This window comes from Saccoglossus kowalevskii, chromosome 18 (assembly GCF_978046115.1).
Source record: "Saccoglossus kowalevskii chromosome 18, keSacKowa6.1, whole genome shotgun sequence".
Taxonomy (NCBI): Eukaryota; Metazoa; Hemichordata; class Enteropneusta; family Harrimaniidae; genus Saccoglossus; species Saccoglossus kowalevskii.
Window position 1 is genome coordinate 21,720,950 of NC_140658.1, and position 20,466 is coordinate 21,741,415.

Consider the following 20,466-nt stretch of genomic DNA (forward strand, 5'->3'; position numbering starts at 1 on the left):
GCGATTTGTGTGTCGCCGCTGATCAAAATGACATGAAACATTATTCAAAGTTTCATTTTCATTACGTTGCCAGTAAACTATATCTTTATTATTGAACATCCTTATGTTTTATCATGAATGAGCGGTTTTGCATGATTTGTGAGACAAACAAAATTGCAGAGCACACTGAGCAGAAGTGCATTTTCCCAGCTCTTGGGGTATATAGATTTCTTCCATATTACGGTATATACAGCGAGTGGCGCAGAGTGAATATTCACTAGTGACTTGCATGGTTCAATCATTCGGGGTGGGGAGGGTGTCGATGAACTTTCCAACAGCAATGTAAAAAAGGACAGTTGTATTTGCATGAAATCACTAAACCACGCTAATGTGTTCTTTAGCACCAATAAAAACAATACAATGTCACGAAAATATGAATTACAATTTAACAGCCTATTGGTTCCTATAGCAACATGCAGATTTTAGTCTCTTGAACAAACCAGCCAATCAGTTTTATTTGTGTGTACTGTATGAAAAAACTTGATTTCATTGTTTGGCAAAGGATGACATCCATGAAAATTTGTTTCCCTTCGAGTATGCTTTACATGCACAGTCAGCTGGCCCACAAGTGGTAATATAAATGAGAATTTTATTGAGATTTATAAAATGAGGTCACCACAGTTTTGTGTCGGAGGACGATTCATATAGTATACCTCGGTCGCATTTGTTACTACCACTAATCGTATGCCAGCTGACTCTTTGGTTGCATCTTACCAGTGACACTAATTTCAGACTAAAAAATAAATTTCCACAGATGAAGAAAAAAAATGAACGGTACATTTGTTGCTGCAACAGAAACGCAGGCAAGTGGTATATTTCAGATTTTAATCTAGAATAATATATTTATATAAAAAAAAAAATTAACAAATAGCACCATGAATGAAATTGAGGTAAAAAAAAAAGAATCTTTTCAACAAATTTAATTGCTTGAGTCCTGGGAGTTGTGCGATGTCATATCCTGTTGATGAGCATTGTGGGTAATATTATGCATTAAATTGATTTTGAACAATGTGTGATAAACTCGTCCACTGGCTATCCTTTAAAAAATAAATTGAATGACACTATGTTGTAGACATTTCTTTTCTTAAAATAAGGCTCTATTGAACTAAAAATCTAATTTTTCAGAGCTTTGGTAACAAATATTTCTACCTTCTATCACCTAAAACTTTATATGAAGTACCTTCAAGACAGTTATATTTTGTGACCTTCGTCTGAAAATTGTTGTTTTTAATCGTCAATGTGTAATAGTCAATTTTTTGGGAGGTGTTGTTTATGGGTCTTTTGTATCAAAATACTGATTCCCTGAGGTTGTAATGTGAGTTGGAATGCTCTTTCATCAACTGCAGATATTTTAAAATTTGGGATGGACTGATGTACTGATACATCGCACTATTCTGACCTAGTTTGTGTTGTTTGTTCATCCAATTCCGTCCTGGAAATTTAGCGCTCCCCTTAACATAGACTGTCTACCCTTAACAGATAGTTGCTCTGGATTATATGGCTTCATATACATCTACTGCTGTGTTAAGGTAGAAGTCGATAAATTCTGGGTATTTCCCTGATCAGTATGCTTGTACGTTAATTTTATTGTATTTTTATAGAGGAGATTAAAATTGTGCATAGCCAAAAATCTACCACTGAAGTGATGGCGTACTTTACAGTATCGATACATTAAAATGACCATCTGACTATTTTCTAAACCATGTTACATAATACATGTAGGTGGCAGAAATTTGTATTCAGATGAGCATTTTACAATCGGCACACCCAAAACAATAGGATTTGTCCTGTAAAAAGCTGTAATCTGCACTCGTTCAAATTTTTCCCTTGTACCGTAATAGAAATAGAAAACAATGACTAAATGCTAATGCACAAAACTTTTTTTCATTACCATATCAAGCTACAAGCAAAGATTGATTGATAATAAGATTATCACAAGAATGCGACTGCTGTACTGCCTTCATGCATATTTTTTGGTATTCTCAAGATAACCTTGTATCACTAATTAGCAAAAACAAAAAAATTCCCCAGCTCAAAATTAATTTTGTTAATCAGCCAGGACTAAATTTATTGTATATGAACCATTGTACAACACGAGTGATATTACCCATAATGCATTTTTAAACAGGATATGATGTCATACATATGTATACCAAGCTGACTCCATATATGGAAGTACATTGGCAGGTCATGCAGCCACAAAAAAAAAAAATATTGTTTTTCATACTATACTGATGAGTGTAGACTGCCACCACATACAGCCTTTATCAATGTCCTCCTGGGCTAATCCATTGTAGTAAATAGGGGTGGATGGCTAACAAAATACAAAGACTTTTGAGGTTATAACAACTACAAGCAATAAAATACAATTTCAGCATATACATAAAATTTGAGAAAAAATGGCGTTTTGGAAAGAGGCAGATAACGTAAATTCTCGAATGAATTTGTGGGAAAAATAAATGACATTGTGTCATGTGACAGTCATGTGTACAGTACAAACGACGAACAGTATTCAGTTAACAAGCAAATCATTCACCATTGTGAATGTCTCGCAAATAATTATCTGTTTCTTGCCAAAACAAGTGGAAAAATGACAAACGAATGTCAGTATTTATAAATCCAATGGAGAAATACATCAATTTATTTCCCACATCATAATAGACAATTAATAAAATACCTAAATGCTAACATTTTTGTGTGAAATAAAATAATTTCTGTCAGTGGACAAAACCTCAAGTCATTTGAATGTTTGTACTACTTTCCTCAAGTGCAATGAGTTGCCATAGAGGGCGCCATTACTCTATTGTTTGATTTTGCTACCTATCCTTTGATGTTCTTCTGGCTCAATCCCATTGGTGACAATCCTGGTGCATAGTTACAATATTCACAGTAACCAGGAGGGCCACGTAAACCAACCTGCCCTTGTTCACCAGTGATGCCAGGTGGGCCAGGGGGACCTCTTTCGCCGTCCCGTCCCGGTAGGCTAAGACCTTGTGGACCTGGAACACCTGAAATGCATGATACGAGTCGGTAAGTTATGCTTTCACACTCGTAGTTCATGAAATGAGACATATTTGTCTAACATGTGAATTTCATGGCTAGTATGAGCTAAATCACTTTTGTGTAAGAGACACATTATTACAAATTTCAAGGGAAATTATTAAATTTTATCCTAAAACGGGGAATGTCAGTGACTTTTGTGTTAATGAATGCAATAAAATTCTGAAATTGGGAACATTTCTAATAGTTTCAGACAAATTTAAATTAGCAGGCCTTGGCAGCTATTTTACTTTACAAATAAATCATTTTGCAAGTTATCATTAAATGATTTGACCATGTGTCATCTATTGTGACTTTACTATGTTTTGTGACTGTTAATATGTTTCCTAGTCAAAGGGAAAAAGATCAGTGCTGAAAATGTAATGTTCTCTGTAACAAAAATTATTCCTATTGAATGAAAGCAGTTAAATTACATTGAATTACAAGGACATTGCACGCATACCTGGGTTGCCAGGAGGTCCTTCTGGACCCATGATGCCTTTGCCTTCTTGACCACGAACTCCTTTCGCACCATCCTCGCCTACAAAAATAATCATGGACAGAATTTTTACAAATGATCAAGGATCTTACAATTGTGACTGATAACTGAGAAGTCACTTTTTTTTCTTCTTTCTGCATCCTTTGGATTACCGTAATCCTGTTTATGGGAAATAAACCTGGAAAAGTTGTAAATTTCTGCATGAAAAGATTGTACAGTGTTTTCCATGACTGTCAAAACAACAGTATATAGATGCAAAGCACACAAGGCAAAGACCCAGTATGAGTAGACATACAAAACAACCAACCGCTGGCAATTAACTAACATCTCTGTAGACCATCCTCTCAATGGCATAAAGCTGTATTTTATCACAATGTGAACAAAGCCGTGTTGAATGTATGAATCTCACCTGGGGGACAATGTCAACAATGTACTACGAGGACGTCATTTGAAATTTTCGTACAATTGTCAAGCGGGAATTACAATGACTGAAAACAATGTACAGTTGGCTACCAGGCTGCAGCAAGAATACATGTGCACAGATTGGAAAGGAATCTTGCGCGAACATGAACCAAATGATGTGCACCACTTGCTGACGTACTCCTGAAAACTCCTAAATGTTTGTTGGGAGGAATATACTGTCACAACGGAACAGTACGTGCTTTTATTATTTTACAATTGTAAATAAACATGCAGGGTCTAGAATGTTCATGCAAGAGCAGCTTCTTACTATAATATAGAAATGCCCTCATGTGTTACATCGATCAATGAGCTTTTGTAACAAGACGCTTCAATGAGGGTTGTTTGGTCATCAGAAAACATACTTCTGTGATTCAAAGCTGTCCTGTATTACATGAACTTATGTATAATGATAAGGTACTGAAACCCCCTAGTTTACTTATAAAAACTCCTTATTTATTGGACGTTTTAAGTCCAAATGCATAACCCATTTTCAACACTCATGCAAAAACAGCCACAATAACATAAAAACAAACTTGCCTTTAGGTCCAACCATTCCCTGTACTCCTTGCGGTCCACGCAATCCTCGTACACCTTGTTGCCCTGGTGGACCCTGTAATCCTCTTGCTCCTTGTTGTCCTTGCTTACCTGGTTCACCAGGAAGTCCAGGGTGCCCACGTCCAGGTTCTCCGGGTGGTCCCCGAAGTTTGGATGCAACCACTTCAAGTTGTTCTGTGAACAGATTTGTCTTGTCTGAGTTTAACGTACATTTTATTTTTTCTTCAAGACAATTATTAAGTGTGTGTGTAAAAAGCTGGTGGTACCTCTCTTATAACTGTTATATTCTCACTGACTGTGTTACAGAAAGTTTTTGTTTGGTACAAACTCATCTTGTAACACACAGCCACACAGTATGGTATAAACTCACCTTGTAACACACAACCACACAGTATGGTATAAACTCACCTTGTAACACACAACCACACAGTATTGTATAAACTCACCTTGTAACACACAACCACACAGTATGGTATAAACTCACCTTGTAACACACAGCCACACAGTATGGTATAAACTCACCTTGTAACACACAACCACACAGTATGGTATAAACTCACCTTGTAACACACAGCCACACAGTACGGTATAAACTCACCTTGTAACACACAACCACACAGTATGGTATAAACTCATCTTGTAACACACAACCACACAGTATGGTAGAAACTCACCTTGTAACACACAGCCACACAGTATGGTATAAACTCATCTTGTAACACACAACCACACAGTATGGTATAAACTCACCTTGTAACACACAGTATGGTATAAACTCACCTTGTAACACACAACCACACAGTATGGTATAAACTCACCTTGTAACACACAACCACACAGTATGGTATAAACTCACCTTGTAACACACAACCACACAGTATGGTAGAAACTCACCTTGTAACACACAGCCACACAGTATGGTATAAACTCATCTTGTAACACACAACCACACAGTATGGTATAAACTCACCTTGTAACACACAACCACACAGTATGGTATAAACTCACCTTGTAACACACAACCACACAGTATGGTATAAACTCACCTTGTAACACACAACCACACAGTATGGTATAAACTCACCTTGTAACACACGAGCACACAGTATGGTATAAACTCACCTTGTAACACACAGTATGGTATAAACTCATCTTGTAACACACAACCACACAGTATGGTATAAACTCACCTTGTAACACACAGCCACACAGTATGGTATAAACTCACCTTGTAACACACAGCCACACAGTATGGTATAAACTCACCTTGTAACACACAACCACACAGTATGGTATAAACTCACCTTGTAACACACAACCACACAGTATGGTATCAACTCACCTTGTAACACACAACCACACAGTATGGTATAAACTCATCTTGTAACACACAACCACACAGTATGGTATAAACTCACCTTGTAACACACAGCCACACAGTACGGTATAAACTCACCTTGTAACACACAACCACACAGTATGGTATAAACTCACCTTGTAACACACAACCACACAGTATGGTATAAACTCACCTTGTAACACACAGCCACACAGTATGGTATAAACTCACCTTGTAATACACAACCACACAGTATGGTATAAACTCACCTTGTAACACACAACCACACAGTATGGTATAAACTCACCTTGTAACACACAACCACACAGTATTGTATAAACTCACCTTGTAACACACAACCACACAGTATGGTATAAACTCACCTTGTAACACACAACCACACAGTATGGTATAAACTCACCTTGTAACACACAACCACACAGTATGGTATAAACTCATCTTGTAATACACAACCACACAGTATGGTATAAACTCACCTTGTAACACATGACCACACAGTATGGTATAAACTCACCTTGTAACACACAACCACACAGTATGGTATAAACTCACCTTGTAACACACAGTATGGTATAAACTCACCTTGTAACACACAGCCACACAGTATGGTATAAACTCACCTTGTAACACACAACCACACAGTATGGTATAAACTCACTTTGTAACACACAACCACACAGTATGGTATAAACTCACCTTGTAACACACAACCACACAGTATGGTATAAACTCACTTTGTAACACACAACCACACAGTATGGTATAAACTCATCTTGTAACACACAGTCACACAGTATGGTATAAACTCACCTTGTAACACACAACCACACAGTATGGTATAAACTCACTTGCAACACACAACCACACAGTATGGTATAAACTCATCTTGTAATACACAACCACACAGTATGGTATAAACTCACCTTGTAACACACAGCCACACAGTATGGTATAAACTCACCTTGTAACACACAACCACACAGTATGGTATAAACTCACCTTGTAACACACAACCACACAGTATGGTATAAACTCACCTTGTAACACACAGCCACACAGTATGGTATAAACTCACCTTGTAATACACAACCACACAGTATGGTATAAACTCACCTTGTAACACACAACCACACAGTATGGTATAAACTCACCTTGTAACACACAACCACACAGTATGGTATAAACTCATCTTGTAATACACAACCACACAGTATGGTATAAACTCACCTTGTAACACATGACCACACAGTATGGTATAAACTCACCTTGTAACACACAACCACACAGTATGGTATAAACTCACCTTGTAACACACAGTATGGTATAAACTCACCTTGTAACACACAGCCACACAGTATGGTATAAACTCACCTTGTAACACACAACCACACAGTATGGTATAAACTCACTTTGTAACACACAACCACACAGTATGGTATAAACTCATCTTGTAACACACAGTCACACAGTATGGTATAAACTCACCTTGTAACACACAACCACACAGTATGGTATAAACTCACTTGCAACACACAACCACACAGTATGGTATAAACTCACCTTGTAACACACAGCCACACAGTATTGTATAAACTCATCTTGTAACACACAGCCACACAGTATTGTATAAACTCACCTTGTAACACACAACCACACAGTATGGTATAAACTCACCTTGTAACACACAACCACACAGTATGGTATAAACTCACCTTGTAACACACAGCCACACAGTATGGTATAAACTCACCTTGTAACACACAACCACACAGTATGGTATAAACTCACCTTGTAACACACAACCACACAGTATTGTATAAACTCACCTTGTAACACACAACCACACAGTATGGTATAAACTCACCTTGTAACACACAACCACACAGTATGATATAAACTCACCTTGTAACACACAACCACACAGTATGGTATAAACTCACCTTGTAACACACAACCACACAGTATGGTATAAACTCACCTTGTAACACACAGCCACACAGTATGGTATAAACTCACCTTGTAACACACGAGCACACATCTCCATTATCTTCTCTTCAGAGGGTGTGTCTCCCTGGCAACACAACAAACAAATATCAGCAATTGGTTGGTTGACTATTTTCACACGAATTTCTAAACGAAATAATTAACTAATTGTGACAACACAGAGCATAATATTGATCTAGGTGCACAAAATCAGGTCAAATTCATAGAGGCACTTACTGGTTTTCCTGTTTCTCCAGGAATACCTTGATAACCTCTGAGACCTCTTTCTCCTCTCCTACCAACATCCCCTTGCGTTCCCGGCATACCCTCGGCACCACGTGGTCCTTGAATTCCAACTTCACCTTGATTTCCCTTCATGCCTTGCTACAAGATAAACATAGTAAAATTATTTCACCCTTTTCTTTGCATTTATGTAAAAATCATTATCAGCTATTAATAACATATTTTAAAAAACTTATAGGACAATATCGCATAGGACCATATCATATAGGACAATATCACATAGAACAATATCGCATAGAACCATATCGTATAGGACAATATCGCATAGGACCATATCGTATAGGACAATATCGTATAGGACCATATTCCATAGGACCATATCACACAGTACATTATTGCATAGGACCATATTATATAGGACAATATTGCATAGCATATTGCATAGGACATTATTGCATAGGACCATATCACATAGGACCGTATTGCATAGGACCATAACACATACATGTAGGACATTATTGCATAGCATATTGCATAGGACATTATTGCATAGGACCATATCATATAGAATCGTATCGCATAGGACCATATCGCATAGGACTGTATTGCCAAGGACCATATCGCATAGAACTGTATTGCATAGGACATTATTGCATATGACCATATCACATAGGACATTATTGCATAGGACCGTATTGCATAGGACCATAACACATAGGACATTATTGCACAGCATATTGCATAGGACATTATTGCATAGGACCATATCATATAGGATCGTATCGCATAGGACCATATCGCATAGGACTGTATTGCATAGGACCATATCGCATAGGACTGTATTGCATAGGACATTATTGCATAGGACCATATCACATAGGACCGTATTGCATAGGACCGTATTGCATAGGACATTATTGCATAGGACCATATCACATAGGATCGTATCGCATAGGACCGTATTGCATAGGACATTATTGCATAGGACCATATCACATAGGACCGTATTGCATAGGACCATACTGCATAGGACCATATCATATAGGATCGTATCGCATAGGACCATATCATATAGGATCGTATCGCATAGGACCATATTGCATAGGACTGTATTGCATAGGACCATATTGCATAGGACTGTATTGCATAGGACATTATTGCATAGCATATTGCATAGGACATTATTGCATCGGACCATATCACATAGGACCGTATTGCATAGGACCGTATTGCATAGGACCATAAGACATAGGACATTATTGCATAGCATATTGCATAGGACCATATCATATAGGATCGTATCGCATAGGACCATATCGCATAGGACTGTATTGCATAGGACCATATCGCATAGGACCGTATTGCATAGGACATTATTGCATAGGACCATATCGCATAGGACTGTATTGCATAGGACCATATCACATAGGACCATAACACATAGGACATTATTGCATAAGACCATATCATATATGATCGTATCGCATAGGACCATATCGCATAGGACTGTATTGCATAGGACCATATCACATAGGACAATATCGCATTTTACCATATTGCAAAGGCCCATATTGCATAGGGCCGTATCGCATAGGGCCGCATCGCATAGGACTGTATCGCATAGAACATTATCGCATAGGGCCGTATCGCATAGGACATTATCACATAGGACTGTATTGCATATGACCATATCACATAGGACCATATTGCATAGCATATTGCATAGGACATTATTGCATAGGACCATATCATATAGGATCGTATCGCATAAAACCATATCGCATAGGACTGTATTGCATAGGACCATATCACATAGGACAATATCGCATTTTACCATATCGCAAAGGCCCATATTGCATAGGGCCATATCGCATAGGACTGTATCGCATAGAACATTATCGCATAGGACCGTATCGCATAGGACATTATCGCATAGGACTGTATTGCATAGGACCGTATCGCATAGGACTGTATTGCATAGGACCGTATTGCATAGGGCCGTATCGCATAGGACATTATCGCCTAGGACTGTATTGCATAGAACATTATTGCATAGGACCGTATCGCATAGGACTGTATTGCATAGGACCGTATCGCATAGGACTGTATTGCATAGAACTGTATTGCATAGGACCGTATTGCATAGGACCGTATCGCATAGGACATTATCGCATAAGACTGTATTGCATAGGACCGTATTGCATAGGACTGTATTGCATAGGACTGTATTGCATAGAACTGTATTGCATAGGACCGTATTGCATAGGACATTATCGCATAGGACTGTATTGCACAGGACCGTATTGCATAGGACCGTATCGCATAGGACTGTATTGCATAGGACCGTATCGCATAGGACTGTATTGCATATGACTGTATTGCATAGGACCGTATTGCATAGGACCATATCACATAGGACCATAACACATAGGACATTATTGCATAAGACCATATCATATAGGATCGTATCGCATAGGACCATATCGCATAGGACTGTATTGCATAGGACCATATCACATAGGACAATATCGCATTTTACCATATTGCAAAGGCCCATATTGCATAGGGCCGTATCGCATAGGGCCGCATCGCATAGGACTGTATCGCATAGAACATTATCGCATAGGGCCGTATCGCATAGGACATTATCACATAGGACTGTATTGCATAGGACCATATCACATAGGACCATATTGCATAGCATATTGCATAGGACATTATTGCATAGGACCATATCATATAGGATCGTATCGCATAGGACCATATCGCATAGGACTGTATTGCATAGGACCATATCACATAGGACAATATCGCATTTTACCATATCGCAAAGGCCCATATTGCATAGGGCCGTATCGCATAGGACTGTATCGCATAGAACATTATCGCATAGGACCGTATCGCATAGGACATTATCGCATAGGACTGTATTGCATAGGACCGTATCGCATAGGACTGTATTGCATAGGACCGTATTGCATAGGGCCGTATCGCATAGGACATTATCGCCTAGGACTGTATTGCATAGAACATTATCGCATAGGACTGTATTGCATAGGACCGTATCGCATAGGACTGTATTGCATAGGACCGTATTGCATAGGGCCGTATCGCATAGGACATTATCGCCTAGGACTGTATTGCATAGAACATTATTGCATAGGACCGTATCGCATAGGACTGTATTGCATAGGACCGTATCGCATAGGACTGTATTGCATAGAACTGTATTGCATAGGACCGTATTGCATAGGACCGTATCGCATAGGACATTATCGCATAAGACTGTATTGCATAGGACCGTATTGCATAGGACTGTATTGCATAGGACTGTATTGCATAGGGCCGTATTGCATAGGACATTATCGCATAGGACTGTATTGCACAGGACCGTATTGCATAGAACTGTATTGCATAGGACCGTATCGCATAGGACTGTATTGCATAGGACCGTATCGCATAGGACTGTATTGCATATGACTGTATTGCATAGGACCGTATTGCATAGGGCCGTATCACATAGGACATTATCGCCTAGGACTGTATTGCATACAACATTATCGCATAGGACCGTATCGCATAGGACATTATCGCATAGGACTGTATTGCATAGGACCGTATCGCATAGGACTGTATTGCATAGAACTGTATTGCATAGGACCGTATTGCATAGGACCATATCGCATAGGACATTAACGCATAGGACTGTATTGCATAGGACCGTATTGCATAGGACTGTATTGCATAGGACTGTATTGCATAGGACTGTATTGCATAGGACCGTATTGCATAGGACATTATCGCATAGGACTGTATTGCATAGGACCATATCGCATAGGACTGTATTGCATAGGACTGTATTGCATAGGACCGTATCGCATAAGACTGTATTGCATAGAATTGTATTACATTGGACCGTATTGCATAGGACTGTATTGCATAGGACTGTATTGCATAGGACTGTATTGCATATCTCACCATATACCATATCTCACAGCAGTAAAGCAGGCCACCATGTAATATTCACTTTCAATGTAAAAAGTTTGACATGACTTACCAATCCCATTACTCCTGGTGGTCCCTGGTCTCCCTTTTGTCCCATCAAACCTTCTCTACCGTGGATACCCTGGTTGCCCTGGAAACAAATCAACCAAATCGTCAGCATCCAATAAGGGCTCATAGAAATGTAGTGTGTACTGTAAAATTCCATATTTTAACTTTATTTTCTCTATTATCACTGAAGGAATGATTCAGTGACAATAAAATCCAGCAAATATACCCTATATTTCACTATAATTAATGCAAGAAAATCGTCACCTGTGCATGCACGGGAATTGAGTCCCAAGCGACGATAACGACATACGCTAAAAATGCAAAGGCTCATGGGTGTAAACAATGACACGCTATGGCCATTCAACTCATAAACAAGCGACTTTGCGGCCGTTAAAGCTCTGTTGTAATTGACAAGTGCAGAGGTCAGTGGCAGCAATAATCACATTACTGTAAAATACTTTATTTTTGCTTGGAATTAATTTTTGCTATTTTCGCTGAAGGCATGATTCGGTGAATATAAAATCCAGCGAATATACCTTATTTCCTATATTTTACATTCGACTCGTCTAAAATCAGTGAAAATAAATTCCATACAAAACACCCAAAAAGTCTTTTCAGCGAAAATTAATTCCAGCTAAAATAAAGTATTTCACAGTATTCAGATATCTCCAAAATGTGACATGTGATCTTGAGATGACCTTGACCTTTCCTTGAAAGATTTTGAGGGGTGACCTTCTAACCCCCAATACACATGCAATCAACATGTGACCTTGAGATGACCCTGACCAGGCTTTGAAGAGTTTTGGGAAGGTGTTTCAGTTCCTCCCAACCTTACTGTTCACTATCAAAAAGTCGGTATTTCAACATTGAACTTCGAAAACAAAGTTGCAAGTTCAAAATAGACATTCAATCCAAGCCATTCATGCATGTTGTGAGAAATATTGAAAATCATTTATTGAAAAATTATATCTAGATTTTCAATTTTTACTACTAAATTCATGAATCTTGCATGCAGGGTGGTACTGTAAAATGACTAATTTTCACTGATTTAAATTTTGTTGATTTAGCATTTCAGGCATATTTAGTGGGTTTCAAATTCACGGTTTTATTATTTAGATAATGTGTTCTATGCTAAATTTTACATATTCACTGGGTTTTAATTTAGCGCATTTTCAGTCAGCGAAATAAGCCTTTTACAGTAATTTGTACTCCCAGGATGCATTGCGTGTGCACTGGAGAAAAAAATTATATAAATTATGATTTAAAACTTCATTTATTACCTTCATACCAACAGGACCTGGAAATCCAGTTTGACCCTAAACAGTGACGATAGAGAAAAAATTGATAGTTAAGTTCTTGAAATCATATCCATAGGCAACATTTTGCATTAATTCTCATGAACATTACTAAAACTTTTCTTTATTCAAATGACACATAAACAGTTTATACTTTATCGGACAGCTTTTGCTTTTCCCGTATTTCCTAAGTTGCAGTCACGAATACAGTTTGTCACTTTCTTTATTTTACCTGGATGCCAGGAACACCAAGATCACCTTTCTGTCCTTTCAATCCCACAGGTCCAGTCTCGCCTCTCGGTCCCTGTAGTACATTTACATGAATTAACAATGAGCTTGTATATATTTTTTATAAAGTGAATAATTAAATCGTCAATCCCAACATTCATGGCCAATCAATTATAATGCAAACACTTTTTCCAGGAAAACCATGTCTAGTGGCGCAGGAAAACTTACTATGCGAGAATATATGATTTTAAAGGACAACTTATAGAAAGAAATTCCAGAACCCTGTTTTCAATAAAGTTTCACTTCTGTGAAAAAAAGAAGTAGTAGTCAAACTTCAATTATGCTTATTATTTTTGACTTTTTACATAACTTGATCAAAAAATAGAAAGACAAAAACAAAAGCAAACGTTAAATTGTCTCATTGCCCATAGAGGGCACTATTGCTCACCATAGGTCCTTGATTTCCAGGATCTCCAGCAACACCAGTCTGGCCTCGATCTCCTTTCTTACCAATTGGGCCTTCAAGACCTGGCAATCCCTGCATTCCTTGTACCCCCTGTAAATAAAAAGTATAAACCAGTAATCAACTTCCAGTGGGGTAGATGGATAGATGGAACCAGCATTACACTATATTGGATACACTGAGCAGTAGCAATTTTTAAAACCTCTTTATATTTATGTGTTTTCACGAAAGATTTGTCAGAATTTTGAAAAAATCAGTAGATGAACAATGTCTCATCACATGTATCATATGCAGAAGCATAAGGACATGAAATATTTTTCCATATTACATCCCATGAGAGTCAAGTTTGATTGGTCCTTTGAGATTGTGACATCACCAACTGGTCACCTACTAAAATGCCAAAACGTAACTGGTGTAACTTTTTCCCCACCAGTTCCCTATTTTTATTACAAATTCACAAAATAGTCCTGTTTATAGTCTGCATTTTCCTTCAGAAGATTGGGACAAATATAGTCAAATGTTTTGAGTAAAAACTGAAAATTGATTAAGATCTATTTTAAGAAATATTGGAGAATTATAAGAAAAAAGCGCAGAATAATTTGGGGAGAAAGTCTGGTCGTGAAATGGTTTAAGAACTATACAAATTATTTAGTGAAAATTTTTTGTTTGTTGAATTGAAATGTTGAATTTGATATTCAAAAGTCTATATGGGCAACAGAGAAGAAACACTTCCATCAAAATGGTTACAAGCTTACCATTAATCCTCTAGCTCCTCTGGATCCAGTTTCTCCTTGCTTTCCTTGATTTCCTTTCATTCCCGCTGGTCCAGTTGGACCAGGTGGACCTGTCAATCCCATGAAACCATCCTTTCCTGAAGGTCCTATTAATCCGACGTCACCCTGGGCTCCTTTCTGTCCCTGGGGACCCTGTGCTCCGTCCATCCCGTCCATACCAGCCTCACCCTATATAAGAACAATGCAACAGTGAATAAAGCATATACTGTAAAATAATTTATTTTTACTTAGAATTAATTTTCGCCAAAGGAATGATTCAGTGAAAATAAAATTCAGCAAATATACCTTTTTTCCTATATTTTACATTCACCTTGTCAAAAATCAGTGAAAATAAATTCCATACAAAGCACCAAAAATGTATTTTCAGCAAAAAATAATTCCAGCTAAAATAAAGTATTTTACAGTACTCAGACTTCGTTGATTGGTAATTTCACCTTGCATTGTTTCTTCCCACCAGACCTCTTGTTAGAGGCTTTACACATGTGATACAGGTAATTGTAATGATATGAACCAACACTAAATTATAATTGAATTCCACACATTAAAGTTGTCATATTTTATTTCATTTATATATCATACATCTTTTTTTAATTTTTCATGACTGAGAATTGACAATTTGGGATAGTAATCTGATGTTTCAATATTGGTAAATGGACATAATTTTCCATTGCTGTAGGCACTTGAGTAACAATTAAAAAGAAATGTAAACAAAATTATGCAGAATGATTTTGAAGCAACTTTAGTATTCAAAATGCTGAAACAACTGAGTACATAATTGTCTTCAACTAAATGATTTGGAATAAAACAAATTCATGTCTTGGTCAGTTATTCAACAGATGCCAATTAATAAGCGATAAATCGGCCAAAGCTGACAAATATATATCTGGCTTAAGTGAATACCTTACATCAACAGATAGATGATATGAATGGCATAAAACCATCATCAGGTGGATGTGTTAACAAGGAAGTACACAAAAAAATATTGTTATTTTTTTCACATTGTATAGCAATGGTATCAAGCACTTGTGCATTTCATTAGCTTGAAAAATATATATAATTTCCATATAATGACATATGAGGTAAGATATCTATCAGGTGAGACGTACCTTTTGTCCTTTTTGTCCCTGCGTACCAGTAAGACCATTCCTTCCAGCTGGCCCCTATAAATGACCATATAAGATGTTATAGCCTGACCTCAATGAGTCAAGATGATCAACTGGGATCACTCAGTAGTCACGTTGTTCAGTGAACAGAAAATCACTTATTTATGAAGACTGTGAAAAGTGATGTAGATCATTCCCTGCTAGGTACATAACAATATAATCAATCACCAAGTAAATTATGCATTGTATGTTTCATGTTTTGATAAATAAATTTTAACTCCACACTATCAATCGCAGTATTTGTATACTATAGTCAATACTTACTCTTTCACCTTTCAAACCCATCTCTCCTCTGGCACCTGGTGGCCCCTCCATACCCTGTAAGTATAAACAAATTGTTGTATTTATTGTAATTATAACATAATATAGCATATCTTGATTGAAACTATATATGATACCACCTGCACTGTATATGATACCACCTGCACTGTATATGATGCCACCTGCACTGTATATGATACCACCTGCACTGTATATGATACCACCTGCACTGTATATGATGCCACCTGCACTGTATATGATGCCATCTGCACTGTATATGATGCCACCTGCACTGTATATGATGCCACCTGCACTGTATATGATGCCCCTACACTGTATATGATGCCCCTACACTGTATATGATGCCACCTGCACTGTATATGATGTCACCTACACTGTATATAATGCCACCTGCACTGTATATGATGCCACCTACACTGTATATGTCACCTGCACTGTATATGCCACCTACACTGTATATGATGCCACCTGCACTGTATATGATGCCACCTGCACTGTATATGATGCCACCTACACTGTATGTGATGAACCGACATCGTATATTATGCTACCTACACTGTATATGTCACCTGCACTGTATATAATGCCACCTGCACTGTATGTGATGCCACCTACACTGTATATGATGCCACCAGCACTGTATATGATGCCACCTACACTGTATATGTCACCTGCACTGTATATGCCACCTACACTGTATATGATGCCACCTACACTGTATATGATGCCACCTGCACTGTATATGATGCCACCTGCACCATATATGATGCCACTTGCACTTACATGAAGCCACCTACACTGTATATGATGCCACTGCACTGTATATGATGCCACCTGCACTGTAAATGATGCCACCTTCACTGTATATGATGCCACCTTCACTGTATATGACGCCACCTGTAGTGTATATGATGCCACCTACACTGTATATGATGTCCCCACTCTGTATGTGATATGCCACCTGCACTGTATATGATACCACCTGCACTGTATATGATGCCACCTGCACTATATATGATGCCACCTGCACTGTATATGATATGCCACCTGCACCGTATATGACACCTGCACTGTATATGATGCCCTCTACACTGTATATGATGCCACCTGCACTGTATATGCCACCTGCACTGTATATGTTGCTACCTGCACTGTATATGATACCACCTGCACTGTATATGATGCCACCTGCACTGTATATGATGCCCTCTACACTGTATATGACGCCATATGTACTGTATATGATGCCACCTATACTGTATATGTTGCTACCTGCACTGTATATGATACCACCTGCACTGTATATGCCACCTGCACTGTATATGATGCCACCTGCACTGTATATGATGCCACCTGCACTGTATATGATGCCCCTACACTGTATATGATGCCCCTACACTGTATATGATGCCACCTGCACTGTATATGATGTCACCTACACTGTATATAATGCCACCTGCACTGTATATGACGCCACCTACACTGTATATGTCACCTGCACTGTATATGCCACCTACACTGTATATGATGCCACCTGCACTGTATATGATGCCACCTGCACTGTATATGATGCCACCTACACTGTATGTGATGAACCGACATCGTATATTATGCCACCTACACTGTATATGTCACCTGCACTGTATATAATGCCACCTGCACTGTATGTGATGCCACCTACACTGTATGTCACCTGCACTGTATATGCCACCTACACTGTATATGATGCCACCTACACTGTATATGATGCCACCTGCATTGTATTTGATGCCACCTGCACCATATATGATGCCACCTGCACTTACATGAAGCCACCTACACTGTGTATGATGCCACCTGCACTGTATATGATGCCACCTGCACTGTATATAATGCCACCTGCACTGTATATGATGCCACCTTCACTGTATATGACGCCACCTGTACTGTATATGATGCCACCTACACTGTATATGATGTCCCCACACTGTATGTGATATGCCACCTGCACTGTATATGATGCCACCTGTACAGTATATGTTGCTACCTGCACTGTATATGATGCCACCTGCACTGTATATGATGCTACATGTACTGTATATGTTGCTACCTGCACTATATATGTAATCAATTCAATGTAAGAGTCCATATGCCACATGTCTTGGGGGAAATTATTGCTTTAATTCGGCTTATTCTGTTCTAAAAATATACTCACTCTGGGTCCCATGGGTCCAGTAGGTCCAAGAGTTCCTGGAAAACCACGCTGACCCTAGAAAGAAAAATCAAATCATGTACTGTTAAACACCAAATGACTGTTGCATTACACACTCAAATTAATAGCAGCAAAAATAATATTGTAATATTTTCACATCTAGTGTCATCTTTGTAGTAGTCACTTAGTCACTTACGATTTCTCCTTTGTCGCCCAGTGATCCTTGCTCACCTTGTCTTCCCGGAACACCCTGTAATGTACAAATAAAATAAGAGTTTCAATTCCTGGAATTAACCGCTCGTTCCTCCTCTCGGTCCTAATAAAACTAAATGTTTGCTAATGAATTGTGGGCATTTTTTACAGTATAAAATTAAATGTTTTCTAATGAATTGTGGGCATTTTTTACAGTAAAAAACTAAATGTTTTCTAATGAATTGTTGGCATTTTTTACAGTATAAAATTAAATGTTTTCTAATAAATTGTGGGCATTTTTTACAGTATAAAATTAAATGTTTTCTAATGCATTGTGGCAATTTTTCACAGTATTAAACTGAATGTTTACTAATGCATTGTGGGGAATTTTCACAGTATAAAACTAAATGTTTTCTAATGCATTGTGGTCATTTTTTACAGTATAAAACTAATATTTGCTAATGCATTGTGGACATTTTTTAAAGTAAAAAACTAAATATTTGCTAATGCATTATGGGTATTTTTTTACAGTATAAAACTAATGTTTGCTAATGCATTGTGGGCATTTTACAGTAAAAAACTAATATTTGCTAATGCATTATGGGTAACTTAACAATATAAAACTAATATTTGCTGATGCATTATGGATAATTCCCACAATGTAAAGCTGATGTTTCCTATTGCATTATGGGTATTTTTGCGCTAAACTAATGTTTGTCGATGCATTGTGGGTAATTTGATGTGCAAACGAGAGACTTACATTCATCCCATCTCTACCACGTGGTCCTGCTTCTCCTTTCTGACCTTTCGTTCCCTGTCAATGAATAACAGTATATGTTAAAATAGGTGGTAAACAACAGCGCATACATTGAAGAGAGATTTATTGTTTCGGAAGTTTGACGTTAATTAAAATGCATGGAAGATAATAATCAGCGAGATTATGTCAATTTCTGTTTTTGTTCAACGCAAATGTTATTTTCCCATGATGCAAAGCAGAAGCAGCATGATAACATTCTAAATTTGCAAGCGTTGGTATTCATAGTAAGAACTGTGGTCAGCAGAATGCAATGTAATCAAATGCAGGAATAGATGAAAAGTTAAACTCACATCTATGCCATCTTTACCAGGTTCTCCATTACGTCCAGGGTGACCTTTATGACCCTAAAAATAGACAATGATTATAAATAATTAATAAATAAAATAAACATGATATTACTCAGTGATACGAACTAATGCACTCAAAATATTGACGAAATTCTGTAACTAAGTACAGTTTACAAATATTTATATTTTGCTTTTCATTCAACCTAAAGCAAAGAACTTTGCTCAGTTGTATGAATGCCTCCAAATACTGGCAGTCTGTAATACAGTCAAAATCAAAATCATGGTTATATAACATTTAACCATCATTATTCAAAAACAAACAAACAAATGTTTTTTTTTTTGCAGTGACAAAATGACATAACACTGTACCAGAAATTATTTTAATCAAGTGTACCAGAAACAATGATCTATTACAATGTGCCAGACATAAAGTAAAATAGTATACTGATTTGAAACCTGGGCATTGCCGCATTTAAATATGCCACTTGAACTATGCTAGTGTCAAAACGTATAACAACATG

The 20,466-nt window shown here is 37.7% G+C and overlaps 1 protein-coding gene across 2 annotated transcripts in view; it reads right to left on the bottom strand.

Annotated features, from left to right (window-relative positions):
- Positions 1–320: 320 nt before the first annotated feature.
- Positions 321–20,466, bottom strand: part of LOC100374450 (uncharacterized) — a 64,312-nt gene continuing 44,166 nt past the window's right edge. For both annotated transcript variants that reach the window (XM_085493162.1, XM_085493163.1), the window contains 16 exons: positions 19,949–20,002; positions 19,602–19,655; positions 18,846–18,899; positions 18,653–18,706; positions 16,441–16,494; positions 16,120–16,173; positions 14,975–15,181; positions 14,205–14,312; positions 13,761–13,832; positions 13,514–13,549; positions 12,238–12,315; positions 8,175–8,321; positions 7,971–8,025; positions 4,577–4,768; positions 3,542–3,619; positions 321–3,047 (listed from right to left, as the gene is read on the bottom strand). In XM_085493162.1, the coding sequence (XP_085349288.1) occupies positions 2,860–3,047; positions 3,542–3,619; positions 4,577–4,768; positions 7,971–8,025; positions 8,175–8,321; positions 12,238–12,315; positions 13,514–13,549; positions 13,761–13,832; positions 14,205–14,312; positions 14,975–15,181; positions 16,120–16,173; positions 16,441–16,494; positions 18,653–18,706; positions 18,846–18,899; positions 19,602–19,655; positions 19,949–20,002 (1,485 nt within the window). In that variant the 3' untranslated portion in view covers positions 321–2,859. The remainder of the gene's footprint in view (positions 3,048–3,541; positions 3,620–4,576; positions 4,769–7,970; positions 8,026–8,174; positions 8,322–12,237; positions 12,316–13,513; positions 13,550–13,760; positions 13,833–14,204; positions 14,313–14,974; positions 15,182–16,119; positions 16,174–16,440; positions 16,495–18,652; positions 18,707–18,845; positions 18,900–19,601; positions 19,656–19,948; positions 20,003–20,466) is intronic.